Source organism: Xenopus laevis, chromosome 2L, assembly GCF_017654675.1.
Source record: "Xenopus laevis strain J_2021 chromosome 2L, Xenopus_laevis_v10.1, whole genome shotgun sequence".
In the NCBI taxonomy this organism is placed as follows: domain Eukaryota; kingdom Metazoa; phylum Chordata; class Amphibia; order Anura; family Pipidae; genus Xenopus; species Xenopus laevis.
In genome coordinates, this window is record NC_054373.1 from 46813145 (window position 1) to 46840413 (window position 27269).

General features: G+C 41.3%; 1 protein-coding gene across 2 annotated transcripts; it reads right to left on the minus strand.

Moving 5' to 3' along the window:
* Positions 1–1390: 1390 nt before the first annotated feature.
* On the minus strand, positions 1391–22663 carry ywhae.L (tyrosine 3-monooxygenase/tryptophan 5-monooxygenase activation protein epsilon L homeolog). Of its 2 annotated transcripts, XM_018246284.2 has the most exons (7): positions 22427–22663; positions 10115–10314; positions 8463–8569; positions 7536–7742; positions 6471–6607; positions 5645–5687; positions 1391–2725 (listed from the first exon to the last, which is right to left on the minus strand). In XM_018246284.2, the coding sequence occupies exons 1-6, from the start codon at positions 22488–22490 to the stop codon at positions 5680–5682; spliced, it is 723 nt and encodes a 240-aa protein (XP_018101773.1). In that variant the 5' UTR covers positions 22491–22663; the 3' UTR covers positions 1391–2725; positions 5645–5679. The 2 variants fall into 2 exon arrangements, with proteins under 2 accessions (XP_018101773.1, XP_018101772.1); XM_018246283.2 differs by lacking the exon at positions 5645–5687 and having other exon boundaries at positions 22427–22659.
* Positions 22664–27269: the final 4606 nt, after the last annotated feature.

The window sequence follows — 27269 nt, forward strand, 5'->3', positions numbered from 1 at the left end:
ATTGTCCAGAGCACATCTGTGCACAACAAACACTAATGAGGTGCAGGGGGAACAGCAGCTTTGTAGCAGTTTGTCCAAGGTTACTCATAATAGTATTGAGCCATAATTCAATCTCATAATGGCTGCAGGTTAAACGACAAAGAAAGTTAAACTAAAGAAGTAGGTAGAAATGTTTAACTTTATGTTTTGTGCTTCTGTACCAGCCCAAGGCAACTACAGCCCCTTAGCAGTAATAATGTGCCTGCAAAGATGCCCCTGTAGCTCCCCATCTTCTTATCTGCCGATTCACTGCACTGTGCTGTTGTTACTTATTGAGCTTAGGGACCTACTCACAATATACAGTACTCATAGAACCTGAATGTGACAATATAAGGCTGATTAGTAATTAATACAGATAATGACTACATGGCAGCTCAGAAACCAGTGCAACTAGCATCAGAAAACCTTGTAGCATCAGCTTATAGAACAGGAAAACCTCATTTTCTGCTTGTAAATTTGTGACGACCCCTAAGCTTAACTTCTCAACAGCTGCTCAGAGCCCACTAAGCATGTGAGTGTCGCAGACACTTTCCAAGATGGTGACCCCCTGTGACAAGTTTGAAGTCCTGGATCATTGCTGCTATTGACAAGCTGAAACTTTAAGCTGATGAGAGAGAGATTCTTGCGCCTGGCAATGAATCGCCTTTTCTTCTGGGCGACAATCTCCCCAAACTGCCTTCCCATCCGCTATAATGAAAAGTCGCCTGCACTAAACGACACGCGGTGCTGTGTTTTCCGGTCGCCTCGCGAGGACTTCAGAAAATAAAGCGCCTCCTGTGCTTTAGCTCAGGTGACTTCTCATTACAGTGGATGGGAAGACACGGGAAGGCAGTTTGGGGAGATTGTCACCCAGACAAAAATCTCCTCATGTGAACTAACCCTAAGTATATAAAACATGGCAGTTTTAGCCATATTCACTTTTAGGGTTTAGTTCTCCTTTAAGTGTAACAAATGTATTCACCCCTACTCTAACCCTGAGTAGCCTTCATGTTTGGTTATTATTATTACCCATATGAGCAAAATCAGCATTGTATGCAAATGTCACCCCTATTTAACCAGCGGGTTACACCTCATTCACTCTAAGAAGCCCCTCCATTGGCACAATACCCAACCCCCGCTGATACACTCAGGAGTGAGACACGTAAACCACAAGGGTCCAGGTGATTTCATTTAAAGGGTAACTCTGGACTGGGCTTAATGGGAATTTTAGAGCACATGGAATGGTGCCCCGGTGTAACTACCTTGGTTAAAGGTTTGTACATAAATTTTAACTCGTGGCTCGTACACTTCACACCAACCGATGACGCGTCTGTTCATTTCTGAATGACAAAAGAAAATAAAATGTAAAATGTTTACGTTATGGATGCTTTTATTCAAGGAAGCCAATTACACTTGGGCGGCAATTTCTCCTGAAATCTAATAAGACTACACCATTCAGGGACTTTAAAAAAAAAAAAAATTATTCTAATGACGCTATTGTATATCCCTCCAACAATGAAAACTCTAAAATAAAAATAACATGGTTTGGCAAATACTCCGGAAAATATTAAATACCTATAAAACAAGCTTCATCACATTAGTACGTTTATCCGAGTATGAACACAAACACGCAGAGTATTTGTATGTTGAGAAGTGGCGCTGATCTGAGTAGTGAATCTGGCGAGAGTTCCAGTAACGGTGAATCAGGGGGAATAGAACGGCGGTCAGTAGGGCTACGTTAGACTATCCGCACAATGTTGGAACACAGACAGCAAGCCATCAAGTAACAGTAATATTTGGCATTTGTTTTAATTTAGGTTTGTTTATTTAAGTTTAATGTTAATTCCATGCTGTGTTTCAGTAAGAACAATTACAGATTCTCTATCTGTGGCTCCAGTCAGATATCCAGTAGTACAAATTAGCTTCAAGTTACACATACTGAACGAAAGAGAGGTTGAGCGAGAGAAGGAAGGGCAGGAGGAGGGGGGAGGGGAGAGAGAAAAAGGAAAAGAAAATTTCAACACGCATGCAGGCTATTCAACAGCAGCTCCAACGCTAACCTGCTCTGAGGAGGGAGAGTAAAAAGGAGGCAAGAATGAATTAACCCGGATTGTTGACTGTTACCAGCACCAGAGTTTTCAGCCACATTTTTGCACAGTTTGAAAAAAAAAAAAAAAAAAACACTTACAGCAAAACCACTACGAGGACATTCGGAAGCAATCGGCAACGTCAAGCTCTAACCACGTCTCAAACAATATCATGAAGTTCAGTGGAAACATTTATAGGAAAGAAAAGAAAAAAAAGCCACCACACAAGTTGTACAGTGCGATTGACTCTGGTCTGCCCTAAGGAGTAACGTTGTTTGCTTCATCTATGTGTTTCTAATGGTGACAATCTAATGCAGCCCCCCCCCCTAATGCAGTCCTGTTAGTGTCTTAACCTAAAATAACTGGCAGCAGCAGCAGCAAAATCCACAGTCATTCACTCTTGCCTTGCTTAAACTGTGTAAAAATCATACACCCGACTGGGCAGGAACCTAATCCTGAGAACCAGCGTAAAAGTCCAATTTTGGAGGTCCTCAGAGTGAGACGGGACTTTTATTTTGGAGGGAAGGGGCAGTTGGTTAGAGAGGGTCTCTTGTTGGCTTCAATGTCTCACTGGTTTTCATCTTCCACATCCTGCAGTGCTTCTTTAGTCTGTTCTTCACCTGAAACACACAAAGCACACGTCAATTTTATTTATTAACGTCATCGAAATATAATGCAGTGTTGCCCTGCACTGGTAAAAGGGATGTGTTTGCTTCAGAAACTCTATTATAGTTTATATATAGAAGCTGCTGTGTAGTTATAGGGGCAGTCATTCAAAGGAGAAAAAGTAGAAAAGGCACAGGACACACAGCAGATAACAGATAAGCTCTGTACTATACAATGGGATTCTTCAGAAATTATCTGTGATCTATTGATGTGCGGGTTGAGAATTTCTAGACCCCCCACCCAATCCACACTCTGACCTGCTGCTGCCCCTCTATTTATAGACCAGAGCCCGCCCCTGCATCACAAAAGGGGCGGGATGGCGCAAGTCTATAAATTCCGTCACTGGAAGTGGTAGGTTGTGAGCAGGGAGAACAGAAGAAGCCCTGAAGATTTTGTGCAGACGTCGGCCCAAACCCACCCAACCCGCGGTTTTCGGGCCAATCTGCACATCACTACTGTTATCTACTGTTTATCCTGTGCTTGAATAGCTGCCCCCATGGCTACACTATGAACTATAGTAGTGTTTCTGAAGCAAATATCAAGTTTACCATTGCAGGGCAACAGTACATTATATTTGTATTACTTTAAAACACTTTCACTTTTTGGTGCCAGAGGAAGAGACAGACAATACTGCCTGGTCAGACTTTGCGCTTGGTTTCATGGGAATGTCATTTAGTTTATATTTAGTGGGGAGTTTTGGGCACCCCAAGTGAGCCCAGGGACATGGTTGTATTTATATTTTTCTACTTGAGTGAAGCAGCTACTTACAAGTTACTACAACAACAACATGTTTGTGACTATCTGGCCACTGTGTCGCATGAGAACTTATGTCGATTCTGTAGAAAAATGTAGTTAAAGAAACATTATAGTCCCCTCTAGTACCTCATCCTTGCAGCACAATGTTCCCTATTTTGAATGCTTTATTAAAAAATACCATAGTGAATATGTTCTTCTGGTTGTGCTGTGTCTCAGAAATAGGGCGATATGGTGACATGCCCTCAGCTTTATCCTACGTGCGCACTTCACATCTCCTGACCCGACTTCTTCTTAAGCCAGAAGTCAGTTGCTCCGCTGCTGTAGAGGATTTATAGCTGACCTGGGTGTTGCCTCCACTGCTCTCAGCACTCGCAGAAATAAATCAGGCTTAAAGTAAGAACATGAAGGCTAAAAAAATCCTCCACAGCAGTGCAGCAACGGACTTCCAGCTTAAAGGAGAAACAACCCCTTAATAAAAAAAACCCTACCCTAAATCTTCTTCTCTTCAGTAATCTTTGGAAGGAGACCGCCGGTCTCATTCTGAAGATTACTGAAGCGGCTGAAGATGGCGCTCGTGAACTGCGCTGGACAGAATTGCAAAGTAAAGAGTTAGGGGCATTTGCCCGAGGGGTGTCTATGTAGGGTAGGGTTTTTTTTATTAAGGGTTTGTTTCTCCTTTAAGAAGAAGTCGTACACTTCCATAGACTTTCCCTTCTTTTGTATCAGGTGAAACACATTGGGGTGGTCTGTATAGATACAGATTTCCTTTTTATATCCCACAGAATAAGAAGCGGCTGCTGGCAGACATCATGAATTCTTTATGAAAGGCCCACGTGCTTGAGTAAACACAATTACACACACACACACACACACACACACACACACACACACACACACACACACACACACACAAGATCTACATGCACAGCTCACTGGTGTTAGTTCCCAGAGAAATGAGCTTTGTTAATTACCAAGTTACATAAAACCAATTAGGGATCCAGATTTGTGTCAATATGCAGAAAACCCAGGGCACAAAATCCATTACTGATACACACACAGCAAACTGCAACTTCCTGTTCTTACACTTTCTATTAGTGATGTGCTAAAGCCCGACCCGCCCTCCCTCCACTGCGCCGACTTCCGGGTTCCTTTTATAGATCCGTGCAGCCCTGTCCATGACATCACAAAAGGGGCGGGGTGAGCAGGCACGGCTATAAGAGTTGAACCTGGAAGTTGGCATTGTAAGGTCACGGGCGGGGAGAGAGCAGGCAGAAGAGCTCAAACTGGAACAGTAGGAAGGAGGGATGATCTGGATGTTGAGTTCATTATAGATTCCAATGTGACAAGTGTATATAGATGGCACCAATTGTTATATCACGACTAGGGACACCTCCAAGACTGTCTATAACGTAACATTAAAGGGGTGATTCACCTTTCAGTTGACTTTTAGTATGCTATAGAATGGCTATTTCTAAGCCACTTTCCAATTGGTCTTCATTATTTATTTGTAATAGTTTTTGAATTATTTGTCATTTTCTTCAGACTGTTTCCAACTTTCAAATGGGAGAATACAAATGTATTGTTCTTGTTACTTTGGACCCTAGCAACCATATTGCTGGCATTGCAAACTGGAGAGCTGCAGAATAAGAAGCTAAATTACTCAAAAAACACAAATAATAAAAAATGAAAACCAATTGCAAATGGTCTCAGATTAGAACTCTCTACATCATACTAAAAGTTAATTCAAAGGTGAACAACCCCTAACACATAACCTCTCGGTGTCGGGCCGTGTAACTGAATGAGTGTATGTACAAGGATTGCTCCATGGAAGATACTTGTTTAAAAGAAAATGGTTTCCGCATGCAGGGCCTTCACTGGTTAAACAAATAAAAAATGATGGGGGGAGTCATGCCCAACAACGATTTCCAACTGCCCAGCCAAATTATAATGCAGAAAGTTAACCCTTTCTCTGAACAAATGGATATGAATGAAATGTAAGAGAGTGAAAGGGTTAAGCTGCCATTTTTGGCTGGGCACACACACACAGAGCACAATATAAAATGCAGCGGTTATGATGGAAAACATGGCAGCTTTGTGATGCAGTTGAATTAACTTACAAAGAATATTTAGGAAAATGAACTTGGGTTTCCTTTTAAGAATCTACACAAAAAAGGGGGGAAATGAAGGGTGAAAGTGATGTTATAGCATGAAGAGAAATAAAAGCTAAAATGATTGACATGAATAAAGCTTCTTATTTATATACAGCGACAATGGGATAGAATGTTGTGTTTAGCATCAAATGTTCTGCATAGAGTGTAAAATAGCAATCTCTGGGAATATCTGCACTAATTACACTTCACTTAATGAAGATGGCGCCCATGAGCTCTGCTGACTCGGCAATGAGGGGTAATTACCGGCTTTTACTTGTGTTAACACCTGTGTGGGGGGAGCAGGGAGGGGGACTATAGAGGGTAGGGGTTTTTATTAGCAAAGGGGGTTTAGTTTTCCTTTAACGCCACTTGTGAAAGCTCCAAATTACGGAATGGCCGTTGCACATAGACTTCATTTTATTCAAATTTTTAAAAATGATTTCCTTTTTCTCTGTAATAATAAAGCAGTAACTTGTACTCGATTCAAACTAAGATATAGTTGATCCTTATTGGAAGCAAAACCAGCCAAGTGTGTTTATTTAATGTTTCCATGGTTTTCTAGTAGACTCAAGATCAAAATTACGGAAAGATCCGTTATCCGGAAAACCCCAGGTCACGAGCATTCTGGATAACAGGTCCCTTACCTTTACACAAAATAAATCATTTATAAATGTCCTGGATTTTACTTGTGTATCTTTTCACAAAGATACACAACTGCTTTTCAAATGAATTTATCAGAAGGAGGACATTGTCGAGGCATAATATTGAAGAAAGGACAAAATGATTTACATACCGTCACCTTGCATATCTGAAGTCCATAGTGTCAGATTATCACGTAACAATTGCATGATAAGTGTGGAGTCTTTGTAACTTTCTTCGCTCAGTGTGTCCAGTTCTGCAATGGCGTCATCAAATGCTGCTTTTGCCAACCTTTAAAACACAGTACTGTTAGTTTAAGTAAGACTTCCTTTTCTCTTGAAGACCACGAATACTAAACAACCTTGAAGTAAATGCAGGAAAATTGTTCATGTCATTATGCTAGAACAGCTCGGTTTTCTAAAATAGACATTGCTTTAAGGAACTCTCCTCCACTAATTCTGAGCAGATTCTATCCTAGATGGTCCCCTGGATAGTCTTCTACTGATCTCGGGTTATTAAAAACACCAGGAAACCATTTCAGCAAGAGACAGAATGTGGGGCTGAAGTTCTCTAAAGTGGGGAGTGGCTTGAGTTCAAGCTGGCCATACATATGAGGTTGCCAAATGAGCGGATCTCTCCGATATGGAGCACTTTGAGGTGGGTGATATTGGGCTGATCCAATTGTGGGCCGTAGGACAAAACAGGGACAATACAGGATCGAATCCAGGATTCGGCCAGGATTTGACCTTTTTCAGCAGGATTCGGCCGAATTTTTGCCCGGCCGAACCCTAATTTGCATATGCAACAAGCGACATGACTTTCAGCCAGATATTGATCGGGGAAGCCCGTCTGAGGGCCCGGAACACTGCCCAATAAACTGACAACTTAATGTTGCATCTTATATATGCTCGTGTATGAGGGCCTTTATTCTGGTCAATTGTAGCAGGTTCAGGCACAACATTTGACCAGCACCCTGGATCCCTCGCAAAACACATTGCTCCCAAGGTAGACAGTATTAATAGTATTGCTCATAGTGTACAAGCTTTCACCTTTTCTGTCCCAGTGTGTTCTACTCTATGCTGTTAGCACAGGGCAGGGCAGACTGTTCATGTGCGTGACACTATCCTTACACAGAAAACACAACAATTGTAGACTCAGATTAAAGTAATGGTTTAGATTGCCCTTTAAAGGTGTAGAGTTTTACTCTTGCGACACTCACCTGCAGGCACGGTCAGGGGAATTTAGAATTTCATAGTAGAACACAGAGAAATTAAGTGCAAGACCTAAACGAATTGGATGTGTTGGAGGAAGTTCTGTCATTGCAATATCACTTGCAGCTTTGTAAGCCACCAAGCTGTTCTCTGCAGCCTCCTTTCTGTCATTGCCTTGAGCAAACTCTGCCAGATATCGGTGGTAGTCTCCTTTCCTGCGGAAATGATAAAGCAAACATGTAAAACGAAGCATCGGATCCCCCTTCTAAAATAAAATAGAGACTTTAAAAAAAAAAACTATGCATCGGAGCAATCTTATTTGCACTTCTTGAGCACAATATAATTATTATGAGATCACAAAAGTTCTGTCCAGCATACAGTAAATATACCATGAAGCACAGAGCTAATATTAGTACTGTTCTTGCTTGTAATGCCCTGTATATAGATTTTATGGTAAGGCTGTAAAGTTCTTTGTGCATACTGCATTCTGTATTTTCCAGACACTTTGTTAGGTCCAATTTAGCTGTTAAAATGTGTTACTTCTGAGTGCAAACTCACTAAAGAAATAATACACAGAAGAAACATGTACAGGAGAAGTGGAGAATTATAGCGCCAAGAAACATTCAGTGGCTCTCTAGAACTGCCTAAATAATAGTTGACTCCAAATATTTCAGAATAACTATTGCAATTACAGTTTAAGACTTTAGGATCAATCGGATGTCAGTGTATGGATGCAAGCATGGAATACACACTTCCTTGCAATCAAACGGTCATACATTAGATGCAGCATTAAAAAAAAAAAAATAAGACTAGAATAAAATATGAATCTATAATGACCTACCAAATGGTGCTGCTTTAATAGTTCCCACTTAAAAAGGAACATTTCAAAAGAATTCAGTTAGGAAAGACTAGTTGTATCTGTAGCTGATTCTTACATTTTATAGTAAAAAACCTTGGATTCTCCACTGCTTGCAGCTGGAATGAGGTGCTTGTCCAGTACATCCAGAATGTCATTACAGATAGATTTCAACTCAGTCTCAACCTGAAAAAGAACCAAACATCTCAAATCCTTTATCCTGGTAAACCAGCACTGGAAAGTGATGCCTAAGCAACTGCAAATACAGGTATGGGATCCCTTATCCAGAAACCGCTGCATTTTAAACTGATAATTCCAGTATTTAAAAATGAATTAATTTTTCTTTGTAGTAATAAAATAGTACCTTGTTCTTGATCCTAAATAAAACAAAAAAATAAAACATTTCTATTGGGGTTAGGCAACACTCAAAATTCTGTTTAGCAAACTTTAGTTATTGTTAATTCTAGAAAGGTCCCTTATCTGAAAAACCCCAGGTACCAAGTATTCTGGATAATAGATCCCAACAGATCATATTCCTATAGAATAAACAAATTGTTTGTTTTTTTAGAGAGGAGGTCATGTCTCTGCATGATGAATCAAGTGATGATTAGTGCGTGACCAAAAGTCATAAATCAAGCAATTTTCCCTGCTATTAAAGGTAAGGCAACACTGGGTGTTTTGGGGAGAGTCAAGGAAGGAGTTTTAAGGGTTGCGCCACACTGGGCGTTTTGGGGAGATTTGGTCGCCTGGGGACTAATCGCCTCGTCTTTGTGGCGACCAAATCTCTCCAAAACACAGTGTGGCCCAACCCTTAAATGTGAGGAAGGACAGTGCACAGGCAAAGTACATTTTCAAACCTGCGTTAGACCAACATTTTATGATAGATAAGTCTAGAAAATCACCAGTTTTATTTCACACATGGAACAGGATCCGATATTGATCGTATATACATCATTCACACATACTAGAACTGTATTATAACAAAAAGCCACTGTACTTGTAGAAAATCTTCTGTTTTGTTGCTGCTATTTAGGAAAGTTATGGGGAGGGGCTAGCACTGTCTATCTTTTTCGGGACAAAGATCCATAGGGAGTGTGAGTTTTGCACAGTATTGCAAAAGTAGGTGATAATGGTCCACTCCATATATTTGGAATTTCCTTAAAATGCTGGGAGCATTTTGGCAAAATGAAGGTGCCAAGAGCTGTCTGGAAGGATGGGTTTCAGTTTACAGCTTTCAGAAAAATGGGTAATATTGGTGGGGAAGAATTAGTATATTTTTGTGTTTATGAAAATTCATCCAAAAGGGGACTGGTGTAAAGCAGAAAATTACTCAAGTGCTGCAATATCTGACCCTCTAAAAGCAGCAGAACACTCCCTTTCTTCAGGGAACAGCAAACTAAACTACTGTGCCTCTAAGGGGCTACAGCCTGGCAAATGATATTATCCCTCAATATCTGTTCCTTTCATGGTCCCGTTAATGATGAAAATTGATGGAACAATGAACTTAAATTGTGATGGCTGAAAAAAAGCTTTCCAACCACTGGAATCATGGGTAGTGGCAGTACACTGGTTGTTGCACTGGGGCGAGTTAGCTTGTACAAAATGGTCGCTCTAAAAAGCCTGTTAGTTGCACTATTGTTAACAAGTAACATTTTACTCTGTTGGTGAGTGAAGGGGTCTCGGCTGTTACATGTGCCCCATGTAAAAAACTTGTTGAGGGCACAATCTCACCATTTGCCGATATTCCCTTATCATTTTGAGTTTATCTTCTCCCCCTTTGTTCTCCTCTTTCTGTTCAATGCTGCTGATTATTCTCCATGACGCTCTTCTAGCTCCGATCACGTTCTTATATGCGACAGAGAGCAGGTTTCTTTCTTCTACTGTCAATTCCACATCCATTCCTGCAACTTTCTTCATCGATTCCACCATTTCTACAAACAGAGACACATGCTAATGAGTCTTTTTACATCTTCCACGTTTATGTAAATTGAGCATATCAACATATAAATGAGCGATGTAAAAACATTTGAACAGACACGACTCAATCAATATGTAAATATCTGTCATAAAATATAATATAGGACAGGAGAGAGCACAAAGTAAAAATAAAAGTAAAGTTATAAAAAGCAGCAAATAGCAAAGCTAAGGGCTATGGTAGAGCAGCATATTGTCTGCCTGTGTAAACAAGTCACAAGAAAATAAATTATAAGAAATATGGTTACAAGCAGACTCCACCATAGCATGCTTTAGGCACAACATTTATTACTAGATCACTATAAAAATCAGTGTAAATCAGGTCAGTTCTCCATTCTGCCATTAGCCTAATATTGCCCCCCTACTGTCTCTGTAACACAAACTACTGGTTCTAATGACATTTATGTGCTCCATATATCAAAAGTGAAGCCTCTGCTGAAACACTATGGCAACCTCCATTGGGAAAAAATAAGATATGGAGAGATGCAACCTTTACTTCCCCAAAGGTTTTACTTAAAAAAAAAAAAAAAGACATGCCTTAAAGTGGACCCGTCACCCGGACACAAAAACCTGTATAATAAAAGTCCTTTTCAAATTAATCATGAAATCCGATTTCTATTATTTATTAGTTCATAGTTGGTGTAAACGCATTTAAAAATCTCAGCTGTCAATCAAATATTGTCTGCCCCTCCTCTATGCCTTAGGCCAGGGGTCCCCAACCTTTTGAACCCGTGAGCAACATTCAGAAGAAAAAGGAGTTGGGGAGCAACACAAGCATGAAAAATGTTCTTGGGGTGCCAAAGAAGTGCTGTGATTGGCCATTTGGTAGCCCCTATGTGGATTGTTAACCTATATTGAGGCTCTGTTTGGTAGTGCACCTGCTTTTTATACAACCAAAACTTGCCTCAAAGCCTGGAATTCAAAAATAAGCTCCTGCTTTGAGGCCACTGGGAGCAACATCCAAGGGGTTGGAGAGCAACAAGTTGCTCACGAGCTACTGGTTGGGGATCACTGCCTTAGACAGAGGCGTAGCAGGCAATTACTTTCACTTTCCATTCAGCACTTACTAGTTGTCACTGCTTTCCCCACATTCCTCCAATTCTCCTAAACCTTTAATTGTGTAGACAGGGCATGGGATGGACATCGCGTCCCCCATTCTGATGCACAAACAAGATTCTGAGATGATGGAAGGCTTGTCGTAATAACAGTGTCCACAAAATGGCTCCTGCCTGCTTGCTATAATTATGAATTCCCAGACTGATGGAAAAGAAGATTCAAATCATTTATACAGTGTAAATTATGTTGCTTGACTAACATGATAAAATAGGATTTGGAATTATTTTTTGGAGTGACTGGTCCCCTTTAATGAGGTTTTTCTTTTAGAAGTCTGCCATTACAAAGTCTGCTCTATTACTGAATTGTACCATAGAGGATATTACATTTGTGTTTTTGGCTAGGTCCATTCTGAAATAGGTCACTTAGCGGCTCAGCCAATGTTGTGTATTTTTGATGGCAAACAAGCAGGGAGAGATCTATATCACTAACTTCACACTACTACTGCTACACTACACACACACTCTTATAAAAGACAACTTCTATACAAAATAAGCTTCAAAATGTTGAACCCTGCAATGGTCTATGGATCACAGTAATATCAAACGGCTATGTAGATTCAACTTAAGCCTAAAATATGCATAACACTTCACAAAAACTGGATCTACTGACCCAACAGGTATTCGCTATTATAGATATACTCCTTCCATTCAGATAGCTGTGGCCTCTTAATAATCAACTGCAGAAATTTCACCAGGGGAATTAGTTATTGTGAAGGAACGAATACGGATACAATGGAATCTGTTATCTCCACCCAAAATTAACAGCTCTTCTCTTTCTGCAACATTTGAAATCCTGGCAGGGAAGGAGGGACTAAACACTGATGTTACAAATTGTACCAACTACTCCACAGCTTACAGACAGCATGCTGGAACTACATAACCCACAATGCATTGCACTGTGATGTTCTCTTCCTTATTGAAATCACGTGTGCAGGGAATTGTTGGGTGTGGAGGATGCAGGCTGAGGACAGCTGGCTGTTGATACAAAGTTACAGTAGTCAGTCAGCTCAGCAAAGTAGTCAGAGAGATCAGCAGGAGAGCAGGGGGCTAGGCTTAGGGAACTGTTCCTAACCAATAAAAATCATGAAAAAAGTCTGCAAACTTTATATAAGTTGCTTGAAATTAGGTTTACTTTTCAAAAATGTTTTTGCAGAGTTCCCCTTTAACATATACATACTAGAAAGAGAATGCATTGTTTTTCAATATACAGAAATATCCTAAGAAATGTATTTTTCCATCATTATTATGCTTAGCCATACTGTAGAGCTTCAACGTGTCACTGAGGACTACAACTGATATTTGAACTTCACATGCAGGCGCATGACTCACATATGCCAACTGGGCAAGCTGAGCACATTACACGGATTCACTCGGCATGGGAGGAGTCATGTGACACCAGGGCTAGCAGGGAACGTAGCCACATATGACACTGTATGTGCAGAGAGCCCAGCACACAGTAGAGCAGAGCAAGAGCGGAATAGATAATGAGTACAAGTGAATCAGTAAAAGTAGAACGTGATCAATTCAGGCAGACATTTGTTTCTGACAGAATTTGGCACACAGTTGTCCGACAGTCTAACATAAGAGTTATACATATGCCATCTCCTAAGAGCCTCTACAGAGCCCATTTATCATCTGATTGTTGGTTCATGGGCAAATAATCAGATCAAACCAATTTAGCCCTTAAACTAGGAGGTGAACCTGAGAGTGGAACAATCTCCTACAATCAGGAAATGCACTTCATGTTAATATGGAGAAGAGGTTATTGTAGAAATATGTAGAATATTACATGTTCAACAAGGTCAGTGAATACGACATGTGCCCTAAACATTTAAAAGTAATGAGCCCCCCTTCCCCACACAAGCTTTAAGTCCAAGTACATGTACAGTATATGGAAAACTATCCACAAGATCCAGTTAAAGGGGATGTAAAGGCAAAAAAAAAAAAAATTAAATCCCATTTTTACTTTCTTTAATGAAAAAAGAAATCTATTTCCAATATACTTTAATTAAAAAAATGTGTATAATTTTTATAATAAACCTGACTGTATGCAGTGGAATTCTCCCTTCATTTTACATGCCGCCTGCTACAGATAGGAAGCTTCAGACGTTCCCTTCTCTGCAGGGAAACAATCATACCCCACCTTACTTCCCTGACCTCAAGCAGCTTTGTTGGTTTCCCTATAAAGCAGCCAGTGAGCGAGTAGATTTGTATCCGCAGACCCAGTGCAGTCTGGATATTCTGATTATTAATCAGTCTTGCTGTATTGGCTTCTGATGCTTCACCTCTAGCGGAAATATGGAGTCAGAAAATACATGTGCCTTTACCCTAATGCTGTAGGCTAAACATCTTACCTGGAATTCAAATACAGCTTCACCTGTTCCTGTAACACCCAACCCTGTTATAAGTCAAGGATGCAGCTTTATTACCTAGAGGCTGCTAATGCCCTTAAAGCAGAGAAGGTTGATCTGTTTTTAGATGATTTAACTAGGTTAACAGGTGGTTAGTTCTTCAGATCTGTTTACACTATGGATTGCACAGAAAAAAAATAATTGTTTAAAAGGACAGGGTAACACACGGCCTTAACTTATGATGCCTATTTGAGGTTGGAGCAGAACTGGAAACAGACAAGTGACTTATATAGTGGAGGAGCCAGGAGAGCAGAAGCAGCACAGTTTATCAGCTATGTAGGATATCACCAGAGCTGATGTAAGTCAGCAGTATAAATAAGGAGCTCATCTTCCTTCCCAACCCCCAATCCAGCACTTCTGACACTCGCTGGTACAGCTGCAATCACTGAGCTACACACTCACCGTGCTCACAAGTGTATTTGGCAAGACTCTAATAGGGCACGTATAACTTATCTTTTGGTTAACCATTCATTCCTTTAACCTGCATGCTCTTATATTATGTCACAGATGCAGGAATACAATGTGGTGTGGTTTGATTTGCTCAACAGTATTTCTTTAAGAGCATGTACAATCAGAAGACTGCTACTGATGCCTTCCTATCATTGGCCTGAAGCACATCAGCATCACTTAGACAGTCACTCCAGTCTGCCCCTTTTGTTAGGATTCCCAGAATGATGGAGCTCAATCAGAGAGCTTAGGAGGGAACAAGTGGACCAGGATGTATTTGAAGAAATCTCATATCCTCAGTTAGAATCACTTACTGCCAAGAAGACTTCTGGCATCAACATCAGAACAAGAGCAAGGGGGTTTATCAGGTCAATCACAAATATAGGCTTATAACCACCATGCTGTGTCCATCCTTACACCAGGAATTGGTATGGAGTCCTCTTTTCAATGGACATGGCATTTTAAGCTGTATCTGTTGCTAATTAGTGACCAACTAGATACCCCATAGCGTAACTCTAATCTAGGGGAATATTTTAATGAACAGTGTCTCATAGTAAAGATGACATCTACAAGTAGAAATGGACAGCTAGCAGACGCCATCTTCTGAAACTTTGTGTTCTTTTCTGATCAGTTCAGTGACACGGATCTTGCTGGCTCATGCGCAGTTGAAGATACTCCAGGATTACATTTAACTGTTCATGCACCAGCAAGCTGAACTGATCAGAAAAGAACACAAAGATTCAGAAGAAGGCACCTGCTAGCTGCACATTTCTACTTGTAAAGGAAAACCTCAGGTCCTGAGCATGAAATAAACCCAATAGGCTGGTTTTGCTTCCAATAAGGATTATTTATATCTTAGTTTGGCTCAGCTACAAGGTACTGTTTTATTATTACACAGAAAAAGGAAATCATTTTTAAAAAATTTGGATGATTTCAATAAAATGGAGTCTACAGGAGCCATAATTTCTGGATAACGGGTCCCATACCTGTACCATTTTATTATTAAAAAGTGCTAAGTGTTTTAAATCTCTGCTTCCAGTATCCTACAGACATTTCCCCCTTCAGCAGCTCTCATGTTGAAGGCCATAAGCAATTTATATTATTATAGCAGCAGCAAGTCAAGCTGGCCATACATTATAATCAGATCATCAATCATCATTAATTGCCGCAATACCAGCAGTTGGACCAATTAATATAACGGACTAGGGTTTGACCCTCTTTGCACTCTATTGGTATTGAGTAATTGGACACCAAGCTACCCATAGGTCACATAGAACTTTATTTCACTTTATGACTTATACAGAGTAGCAAGTATCTTTATACTTTTTTTTCTGCCTCCTTGCATTTTTGAGTTCCTTTTAGAACAGGCATTGATGTTTTAATAATTTGGTTTTCATGTTTTATTTGAAAAGGACTTATTATACAGCTTTTTATGTCTGGGTGACAGGTCCCCTTTAAGTGGTGCAATCACTTTTTTTTTTTAAACCTGCTTCTCAGAGAAGTGGTAAGGCAATTTTCTTTTAAGTGATTCATGTGCATATGGCCTTAGCAGCCCTTAAGCTTTTTTTTTTTTTTTTTTTTTTTAAAGGTATTATACATATACAACATGACTACCATGAAGTATATAAATTCCTGCAAGCAGAAAGTGACTGCAATTAAAACAACTATTCCAACTGTGCAGAGGGCAGGTTTTTTAGAAACACTTAGGTTTACATTAGACATATATGAAAATGAATCATTTATGTTACAAAACCTATACAAAAAAAAAAAAAAGCTTATGGGCTGCTAAGGCCATATGCACATGCATCATAATAAAATTCCCTTGCCACTTCTCTGAGAAGCAGGTTTAAAGATGCCAATGCTGCTGTTCAGAAATGACAAAAAAGGTGATTGCACCCAGACATAAAAAGCTGTATAGTAAGTCCTTTTCAAATTAAACATGAAAACCGAAATTATTATTAAAACATCAATAACTGTTATAAAAGGTATTTAAAAACCTCATCTGTCAATCATATATTGCCTACCCCGCCTCCATGCCTCAGGCATAGAGGCAGGACAGGCAATTACTTTCACTTTCAATTCTGTACTTCCTAGATATCACTGCTCTCCTCATTCCTCCTTCCTTCTCACTGTCTAATTGTTTAGCCAGTGCATATGGATGGGCAACAGGTGCCCCATTCTGGCAGATATAAAATATTATTATAATATATATATAAAATACACAAAAGCCATGAATATCCTGTAAATTATATCCTTATAAACGGTGAGTAGTGATGTCATCAGTTATAAACGGTGAGTAGTGATGTCATTTCTGTCACATGACTCACTAAAATTTGTGTATTATAATAAATAAAGTACCCCCAGTTGTAAAATATGAGGATATTAGAAGTTACCTCGGAGTTCCATGACCTGTATAAAAACACTCGGCCTTCGGCCTCATGTTTTTATATGGTCATGAAACTCCTCGGTAACTAATAATATCCTTATATTTTACAAGAGGGGGTACTTTATTCACTATATAATACACAAAAGCCATTAATATCCTGTAAATTATATCCTTATAAACGGTGAGTTCTGATGTCATCAGTTATAAACGGTGAGTTCTGATGTCATTTCTGTCACATGACTCATTGAAATTTGTGTATTATAATAAATAAAGTACCCCAGTTGCAAAATATGAGGATATTAGAAGTTACCTCGGAGTTCCATGACCTGTATAAAAACACTCGGCCTTCGGCCTCGTGTTTTTATATGGTCATGAAACTCCTCGGTAACTTATAATATCCTTATATTTTACAAGAGGGGGTACTTTATTCACTATATATATATATATATATATATATATATATATATATATATAATAGTGTTCACAAAATGACAGCTGCCTGCTTGCTGTGATTGTGTAATTTCAAGACAGAAGGAAACAATTTTTAAATCATTTATATAGTGTAAATGAAGTTTATTTATGCACAACAAACACAATAGAAATTAATTTGGATTTCTTAAGGTGACAGTCCCCTTTAATAACATCAAATTAATAATAGGAAGAGTCACCACAATCTCTTAAAGGGATAGTGACAGGATACAGTTTTAATAGGACTGTGTAACTATGCCTATACAAAGGTGTGCAGCACTAATGCCCTATTTCAAAGACGCCCCCTACCACAACTGCAGCCTTCCGCTACTCAGCTGTGATGGCTACTAAACTGACTACCTGATTAACGGAGGTCGGGGAGTGCCATGCCCTGCTAAAAAAGTGTTGCACCCAAGCCTGAATTTTTATTACACAGATGTCCAAGGAACCTACACTCCTGTGCACATCTTTAGTCCAGGGGAGGAGGGGTGCCAGAATTCCAAAACAGGAAGAGTTAGAAAGGAAGGAAGGTCGAGGGACTGCAATTTGAGCTGAAAGTGGAATGCAGTACAACAGGCCATAAGAAAAAAGTTGCCCAAAGGTTATTGGGTGCCTTAAAAAGCCCTTAAGGTCAAATATTTTTTTTTAGCTGCCAAGGTAAAACATTACCCAGGTGCAACCAAGATAAAAAAAAAAAAAAGTTTACAGGCACCATCTGTATGGAGAAATCTGGACAATGAGTCAGCATTACAGCAATAAATGTTACTATGAGGAGAGGGCCTCAGCTCTGAAACCTCTACAGTTTGGTGGCCATGCACTGGTCAATCCTAGTGATTCTTTTCTTCCGCTCCATTGGTGGCTTCTCCATATCCCTCATCTGCTGATACTTTGTAAATTGGCTGACAAGGTGCATTGGCAGATAAGATTTTTTTTTAAGCTGCCCAAGAAACAGACCAACAGATATCCATAAGTATACATGTACAGGCGGGCGACCATACACGTGCCACGTATAAAACCAATTTTCCATGTCCATCTTTTAAATCTATATTATACTAAATTAGTCTAAATCCCAAAAAAAGTTTATGTATTTTTTTTTTTTTTTTTAAAGTAGGGTTAATGTATGGTAATCAAAATTATGTTAAGATCCCTTATCTAGAAAGCCTCCGGTCCCTTATTCCAGATAACAGATGCTATACTTGTACTATAAATGAATGAGTGAAAATGTATTAGCTCAGGAGGAAGTACTACATGGGAACCTTTCATTTGTCAGGACTGCTGGGTGTGGCCTGTCTCATTAGGGTCAAACTCACCTACTGCAACAGAAAACTGGACTGAAAACCAAAGCTCATGGGAGATAATCTGGTAACCCTAGAACCTGCGTGAGCCCATGACTACAGGATGACTATTTGCATCAGCAATTCAGTCCATACGACCATAGCACACTGACAAACAGGTTTCTGTTGCGTTTCAAGTGTTTTATTGGCTCATTACAGTAGAAAAAGGCAACGTTTCGGGCCGCACAGGGCCCTTTATCAAGTATTTGCATCAGCAAGACTGAGCCATCAGTGGGCACAGCTGCATCATGGAAACATCCAAATCACAAGGCCAAAGCTGGAATGTGTGTAGCAGATTTTAGGCCTCAGTGACAGATCTACAGAACATCTTGAAGCAGTTTGGGACTATTTTAGCGAAATCACATCTGGAGGGCACTAGAGGCGTAGGCATGGTTGCAGGCCACATGGTTGAAATGCAAGAAGTGCGTCATTACATACAATGACTTAGGGAAACACTAATACACACATCTGTTTCTATTAGCCTCAAGCACTGCAAATTTGCACTACATCACGTAAAATGTTACCGGTGGGATTTCTTCTCATATCCCACAGGTTTGTGGTCACAACTGTTATACAGCAAATGTCCAATAGGAGCATACAGGACACATGTGGCTTCCAATGGACTTTAATAGCCCCCTGCCTACTAAAGATTTCCACACTGTTTGTAGGACATTTTAATAGAATATATCTCTCATGTGGAGTGCTCATTGCATGGGTGAAGTTGGACAGCACTGCTCTGTGGAACAGAAAACTTATTACTGTATTTCTTAAAGGGACAGTATATACCCTTGATCAACACTCATTGTTCAATGAATAGAGCTAGTGCGGAACACACCTGTCTTAATTATAGAAAATCTACAGTTTTGATTTCTTAAGCTAAACAGGGAAACTAAAGCTACTCTAATGTCTGGTTCTTGCAATGTACATAAGATTGCCAGTAGACAACCACCCAACTCCAGTATGAAGGGGGATTAGATGCACACTGCTAATCTAATTAGCTACCCAGTTTCACGGTTTAGCTCAAGAAATAAAAATTTTTAAAAAAATGTAGACGTAAAGCATGGCTAAGAACCCATCCTAATATTGTAGGTAATATTCTATGATATATGGTGCTTCTTTTACTTTGGGCTAAGAGGTAGAATTATCTTTAAAAATTGGATCTCCATATAGATCTGATACTGTCCCTTTTTCAATGGGCGTATCCTAGCGCCCCTTCCAGAAACACAGTAGGGGGGAGATAGCCAATGACAGTCCTGTAATTACATAAGCTTCAGTTCCCTATCAGGTAAGCCTATCCTACAGAGCTGAATCCTGCCGGCTCCCCTACAAAGCCTGGGAAAGGAGGCAGCAGGAAGTGACCAGATGGGCGGGGCTAGTAGGGTTTTTGCAGAAATATTTAATAAATCAAGACTAAATACATTAATTCTTATAGTTAGGAGTATAACGCACTGGCACATTCTTGATTTTCACATGTCTCTTTTAAGAGGTTTTTGTACTGTGCTGCCCCATGTATTCACTATGCACTGCATAGAGACCTACACCCAAAACCAGTTTTTACCTATTCTGACCAACAGCTGATTTGTCCCCAACCCGACACTACAACAACTCACAAAATACCCACATGTTGCAGCTAAGCCCGAGTACTGGACACATTGCAGAACTCAAAATGACTACTAAGCAGTGAAGAGATCAGCACTGCCCAAACATTGTAGGGGCAATTACACGTTATACAGAACCACAGTGGAAATATTACAATTAAGACTATATTATAAAAATGTGGGCCTCTGGGCAGCTGTAAGTTGTAATTGATAAGTTGGAGGGTAACATCTAACATACGTTTCCAGTTCTGATGCAATTACATTTGCATAATAAAGGGGTCTCAAAACCTGTTATGTGTCCGCAACAATAGCCTTTTTGGGAAAATACAAGTAACACGGAATGAGGACATAGCACTTTTTCTATTCACATAATTAACATATGTGAATATCCCCTTGCCTCAGGTCAGGTTTCAGCTCTGTCTAGAACACTACAGCATTCCCAGGATTCCAAATATAGTAAATAAGTGAGGCAAAGGCAACTCTATAAACAAGAATTCCATAAATGCAAGGAGGAGGGTGAATGCATGTCACCCCTCTATTAATAAGACTTTCAGTGTAGGTCTCATGTGGCCTCTTGGCAAGTTATCTGCAAAATGTACGAAGTAACGTTACAGTTCCTTTAGTAAAAATTTTAATTCCTCCAAGCGGAAAAAATAAACAGAGGCAGAGATGTAAAGAAAATTAATGTATTCTAATGAGGGGTGTAAAGAAAAATGAGGGCGGCTGTTAAAAAAAAATCAAAAAATTGATCTAAATGCTCATATCATAAAAATATCCCTATTTTGACATGTTTGTCTGTTACCCTATAGAACATATGTAAGGGTCAGGACTGAGGCCATTCTGTCAGACAGGGCACGCCCACACCTGCCAACTCTTCATAGACACGCACCAAGCTGCAGAACTACAACTCCCTCTGCAGGACAAGGGACTGGTCTGACAGGAACGAATGAGCCTGGATGCATAACTCAGCTCACAGGCCAGGCCCAGGGTGAAGGTGTGCAGCAAGTACCACTGCTTCACTGAGGCAAGGCTGGGTATGGAGAGACAGCAAACTGTTTAACCTGGTAAATATCACATAAAAAGAGTGTAAGAAAAAGAGAGCCCAGTTATCTCAAACACTTCACACTAATGAATGAGGCAATCTGAGCTGAAACTGAGCTGCCTACTTCTCCCCTCACACCCATATCTGTCAGTGGAATAACAATAAAGACAGGAGGTCTGCACACTAACAAACTGCACCATTGTGCAATGAAAGGATGCACCCATTGAGCTCTAACACCCGACTCCTCGGGCAGACACAAGCTGTAAGAGTTAAAATGATAAATTAAAAGAACCTAGCACAGTTGGTAGACAGCTCGATGGCTCTGTGGCGCCAGATTGCCATTTTAATTGATTATTAAAGCCCTGCGCTCATTTAGTTCTATGCAATTGCCTCATCCAGTAGCTGTGGTGCGAGAGGAATGCTGGGAGTTGTAGTTCAGAAGCTGATGGTAGCAGGGCTTTGTACAATAATGGAGGGGGATGGTGTGCCGGAATGACAGATCCCCTTATGTAAGTAGCATGTGTAACCCCACAGAACTCATTACGGATCAGACACAGAACATGCTCATTGTCCATGATTCCAGCTTGATTGGGACAATCAGACAGCCCTGTTCCTTTTCAGCTGCTAAATGCCGCCCCGAGTCCATCCCACCCCAGAGACATTTCATGGCAATCCCTGAACCCCCTGGCCAGACAGGCTTCTTTATCCAGACAGCCAGGAAATTGCACCACTGCGGACGTTCTACCGGCCCCGGCCGCCATCTTCATCAGTGATCCGCCCATAAGCAGCACATTACCCTATCCAGCCACCCGTGTATCTGCCTCACGCCACTCTGCGGTTGCACAACTACTAATCGCCCCACGCAGCCTGGCTGGCAGAGGATGCTGGGAGGTGTAGTGTATAAGGGGAACAGCGACCTCCCAGTCTAAAGCTCTTATTTCTCCCAAAAGTCTGAAGGGGTCAACTATACCATAAATCGCCCTCCGCCCCCCATAGTCTCGCCCTATTCGGCAGTCGCCATTTTATAAGCAGTCTCCCTTCCTCCCACTGCCCCTCCCGCTTGAGCGCCACCAGACAGCCCCAGGGAGCTCCTCCAACACTACGTGCCGGCCACTTCTAGGCAAATGTCATCCCAGAAATGCGGCTTCTATTGTAGCGTCAGGGTCTCCTTTGTCCTCCCTCCCTTTGCTACACCCTCCGCCATTTTGTCTCGCCTCCATTCTCTCCGCCCGTCGACCTAAGGGGGGGAAATCACCGATCCCTCTTACCGTCATATCTCTCGGCCTGCTCTGCCAGTTTGGCTCGGTACACTAGATCCTCTCGCTCTTCCATGGCGGTAGCTAGCGGGGATTAAAGGCGATCTACTGGGCGGATGGAAGCCGATTGTCTGTCTCTGTCTCCCAGTGGCTCAACCTCTCTATCGCTCTAGCTCTGCCCGGGAAAGATGGCAGCCTCAATCCGGGCACTTCCGCCTGCGCACGCGGACAATCGCTCAACTCTATGGCAACGGCTCCTTGGCAACAGCAGCAGGCGCGGCAGAAATGGGTGGAACCAATTGATTCTGCGTCAGAGTTTAAGGGGCGGGGCCTATAATGGATGCCGACCGTATAAGGGAGTCCGGGAACGATTGTCTCATTGATTAGTGTTTGAGGAATGAGGCAGTGAACTAGGCAAGACGGGCTTTGTGCTTCGTCATAGTGATTAACATAATGGAGCATTTAGGTAATGTCAATGAGACCTTTTAGTTCTAGTAGCTTACAGAGTAGGCGGGGCGGAGGTCCTGAAGGTTATTGTGCTGTGAGCAGGGCCCTGTGTCCTGTTATTCCTTGTTTGAGCGTGTTTACTGAAATGACAACCTCTACCGTGATGCGTATTCTATCACATTTACCTCTCCAAAAATGCACTTCCATTGAAAGACGATTCTATCACATTTCCCTCTCCAAAAATGCACTTCCATTGAAAGACTGCGCTATACAAGGAACAGGACAGTGACTGGTTACAATGAGTCACGTGGTTGTCAGGGAAGGGTTGAGGGGAACCTTTAGGAATAATCATGAGGGGAAAAATGGTACCAGTCAGTGTAGGACTGGGAGGGGCCTACCAAAAAAACCTTAGACCAGGGCCAATCTCAGTACTATTATTCTTCCTCTCAATCACTCAACCTCTAGTCTCCTAGTCTCTTTTCTTTACATACTATAATTGATTATTCCATCTATTTAGCCTCTTTTTCTCATAGAAATAGGGAATAACTATGAAATAGGCCAAACGTTTAGCAGCACCTGGGCCCACCGGGACTTTTCCTGGTATCCCGGGGGGTCAGTCCGACACTGGTACCAGTTCTTACCTGCTGCTACAGAAACGGAACTAGAGGGGGCGGGCCCTGGCACAGGACGTGCAGCCGGGCCCACGCCCCCTCCGTAAACCCGGAACTGGCTGGGATATGCACGGCGCGTGGACTGCTGGGGGGCCCTGAAGGGGCGGGGGCCCTGAAGGGGCGGGGGCCCTGGCCCGCTCGCACCCCCTGCTCCCCCGGTAGTTCCACCCCTGGCTGCTACAGAAACCTGAGTGCGTCGTGTGGTAGCTACAAAACTACAGATCAAGGGAGGGCACTCCAAATAATGGAAACATATGAGAAAATGCTGCGTGAGGTGAAAGCAGCAACCCAAAAGTAATCCCCACACTGAGTAACCAAAAAGCACACAAATTCAAATACTGGGTCTGCACACGCAAACAAACGACAACACAAAGTGGTATCACAAAAAATAATTTCTATATATATATATAAACACAGTACACTACACATCAATCAAATAGTCACTTGGGGGTGCCTAACTTTTGGCACCCCTATTGTAAAATGTTATTCCTTCTCTTTTTATTATAGTAACAGTTACTCACCCAGTCTCTTGGTTAGAACATAAACTGCAAATTCAGTAAGTCTCTTTGCCCCTGCAATCATTCCCATCTAGGGTTGCCACCTTTTTAGCTGCTTATTTTCGCGTGCAGCTTCTTTTCAGTGATACCGACACGTTCCTATTTATATATGAATGTGTCAGTATCACTTTAATGAATAATTAATTGTTTTCTTTTTTTATAACAGACTGTGCAGCTCTAGGTAAAGGTACTGGTAAAGCATTATAGAGATTATTATATGATTCCCTTAAATATTTATACAGTGCATAGTTATCATATCTCCCCTTAAGCCCCTTTTCTCTAGCGTAAACAAACCCAACTCAACCAGTCTTTCTTCATAACTAATACCTTACCTACATTTTACCAGCTTAGTTGCTTTCTCTGGACCCTCTCAAATTCAATAATATCCCTTTGGGTGCCAGAGACCAAATCTGTACAGCATATTGTAGATGGGGCCTTACCAGTGCTCTGTACAGTGGGAGAATAACACCCTCCTCCTCCCACAAAACTACTCCTCCTTTTAATACAATTCAAAACCATATTTGCCCTTGCAGCTGCTACCTGGCATTGCTTGCTACAGCCAAGTTTATTATCTTCAAGGACTCCAAAGTCCATCTCCATTATTGATTTTCCTAGCGCAGTCTCCTTAAGGGTATAAGTGGTTTGCATATTTTTACATCCCAGGTGCATGACTTTACATTTCTTAAATATTGAATCTTATCTGCTACTTAGCTCCCCAGATTGCCAGTTTGTCAAGATCCTGTTGCAAGGATGCCACATCCTGGATGGAATTAATTGGGCTGCATAGTTTGTTTAGTCATTTGCAAACACTGATACATCACTTACAATACCCTCCTCTAAGTTGAATAAAGGTGGACCCAATACAGAACCCTGTAGGACCACACTAAGAACCTTACTCTAAGTAGAGAACGTACCATTAACAACCACCCTCTGTACCCAACCCTTTAGCCAGTTTCCTATCAATGTACAAACCACCTTACTAATTTGCGCGGCACTGTATGAAATGCTTTTGAAAAATACAAATATGTATAGATATGAAATATATATAGATCACATCTACTGGACCCCACGCTGTCCAGCTTCTTACTAACCTCATCAAAAAAAGCAATCAAATTTGTCTGTCAGGACCTATCCTAAATAAAGCCATGCTGATTACTGCTCATAATGCTCTCCAGGACAAAATTTTGAATGTGATCCCTTAACAAGCCTTCAAATAACTTGCCTAGCACAGATGTCAAGCTTATGGGCCAATACTTGCCAGGCTAAGAATGTAATCAGTTTTTAAATATAGGAATTACATCAGCTTTCCTCCAATCCATAGGTACCATACCAGATGAAATCAAGCCTGACAAAATCAGAAATAGAGGCCTGGCTGATAATGAAGTAAGCTCTCTCAAACATTTATGTACCATATACTGTGTCAACCACTTCAGCTGAGCCATCTGTGCCGGAAGGATATATCTTGCTATGTGCCATTCAGGGCTTGACTGGGAGTAAAAAGAAGCCCTGGAAAAATAAATAAAAAAGCAACTCACATATAAGAGTAGGACTACACGGACGTTTTCGATGCGATCTGACGTTAGGCCCGGATTTACAAAATTGCCGCCCCTAGGCCGGCTCTACTCATCGCCCCCGCTCCCCTGCCGGTGCTGTCCCCTTCGCTTCCCCTGTCCAGCACTGTGACCTCCACTTCCGGTTTCCCCCTGTCCAGCGATGTCCCCTTGCCTTCCAGGGCCTTCTGCTTTCTGTGTGTGCGCATGCACATAGCTTAATACTCGGGAACAGCACTGTGCCGTCCCCTTCGCTTCCCCCTGTCCAGCACTGTCGCCTCCACTTCCGCTTCCCCCTGTCCAGCGATGTCCCTCCCCTTCCATGTGCCGTCCTCTTCCCCCTCAGTGTGTGCGCGCACATCTTAACACTTGGGAACAGCACTGGAGACTGAAGTGAGTCTCCAGTGCTAGTTACTGATGCGGCTGGGCCGCCCCTGAAATTGCGCCGCCCTAGGCCGGGCCTATGTGGCCTTGCCACAAATCCGGGCCTGTCCGACGTGCTGCGACAAAACACATGCAACGGAAATAAGGTAAGTGATGAAGTCGCAGCATTTATCCGATGTGACACGACTGACGGGTGCAGACACAGTGTGCAAAAAAGTAAAAATAAACATTGGTGGCCACCCCCCCTAAGTTGAAAAAAAACATTTGTGGCCAGCCCCCCAAGTTAAAAAACATTGGTAGCCAGGGTCCTCCCATAAAAGTACAAAAAAAAAAACATTTGTGGTCAGGGCTTTTCCACCATAAAAGTAGAAAAAGATATCAAGAAAATGGCAATACAAGGTAGACAAAAACAGGGTGCATATGCCATATGGAATACATATTACATTCACAGTTTCTACAGAAGGAAACGTAAAACATGATCATTTGGAGTAAATCGTGTATAAAAGGCATCAACTCAAGTATCCCCTTTTTCACATCCAAGATCTTTTTGGATTTTTGTAACAGCACCTAGTGAGCCCCTGCACTATCTTTATGCCACCCCAAATTCTAAATGCCTCACCCAACTATTAATCCATAAACCACCTTAGGGCTTTGTCACACATGACATTTTTACTCCACATTAAAGTGAACATTACTTGAGCCACAATTTTGTGATGGTGTGCGCTTCCTCAGAGATCAGCTGACAGCAAATAATGCAGATCTAACTGTACCTGGAAAAAGTGTAGGCGTAACCTATCATGTATGTGTGCTCTTGGCTTGTGTGTAAGCACAGTGACTCGTACAAACCACGGCGCAGCCTTTAGAAATTAAAATGTACATTTTCAATGTAGGATGGGCCAATGGCACATACTACTAGAAAAGTATCTTTTTTTAGGAAAATTGTTTTCTGTATTTGTATTTTTGGCTGTTTTATACAATAAATTGCTATAGAGTCCTGCAATGGTCCATATACCCGGCAAGTAGGATTTTCGGGTGCAGGTATAGATGCGGTTTGCGGCTCTTTTCTGTATTTTTCATGTTATGTTATATTATCTATATTCTATTCTTTTAATCTTTTTTAAAACTTTTTTTTGGTCCCCATCTACTACTGATGATGTCACTTCCGGTTTGTAACAACACTTCTGTTTAATGGTGGTCAGTGGCTTGCGGATTAAGTAGTGGATAAGGCAGTTGTGGGTCTTGTCAG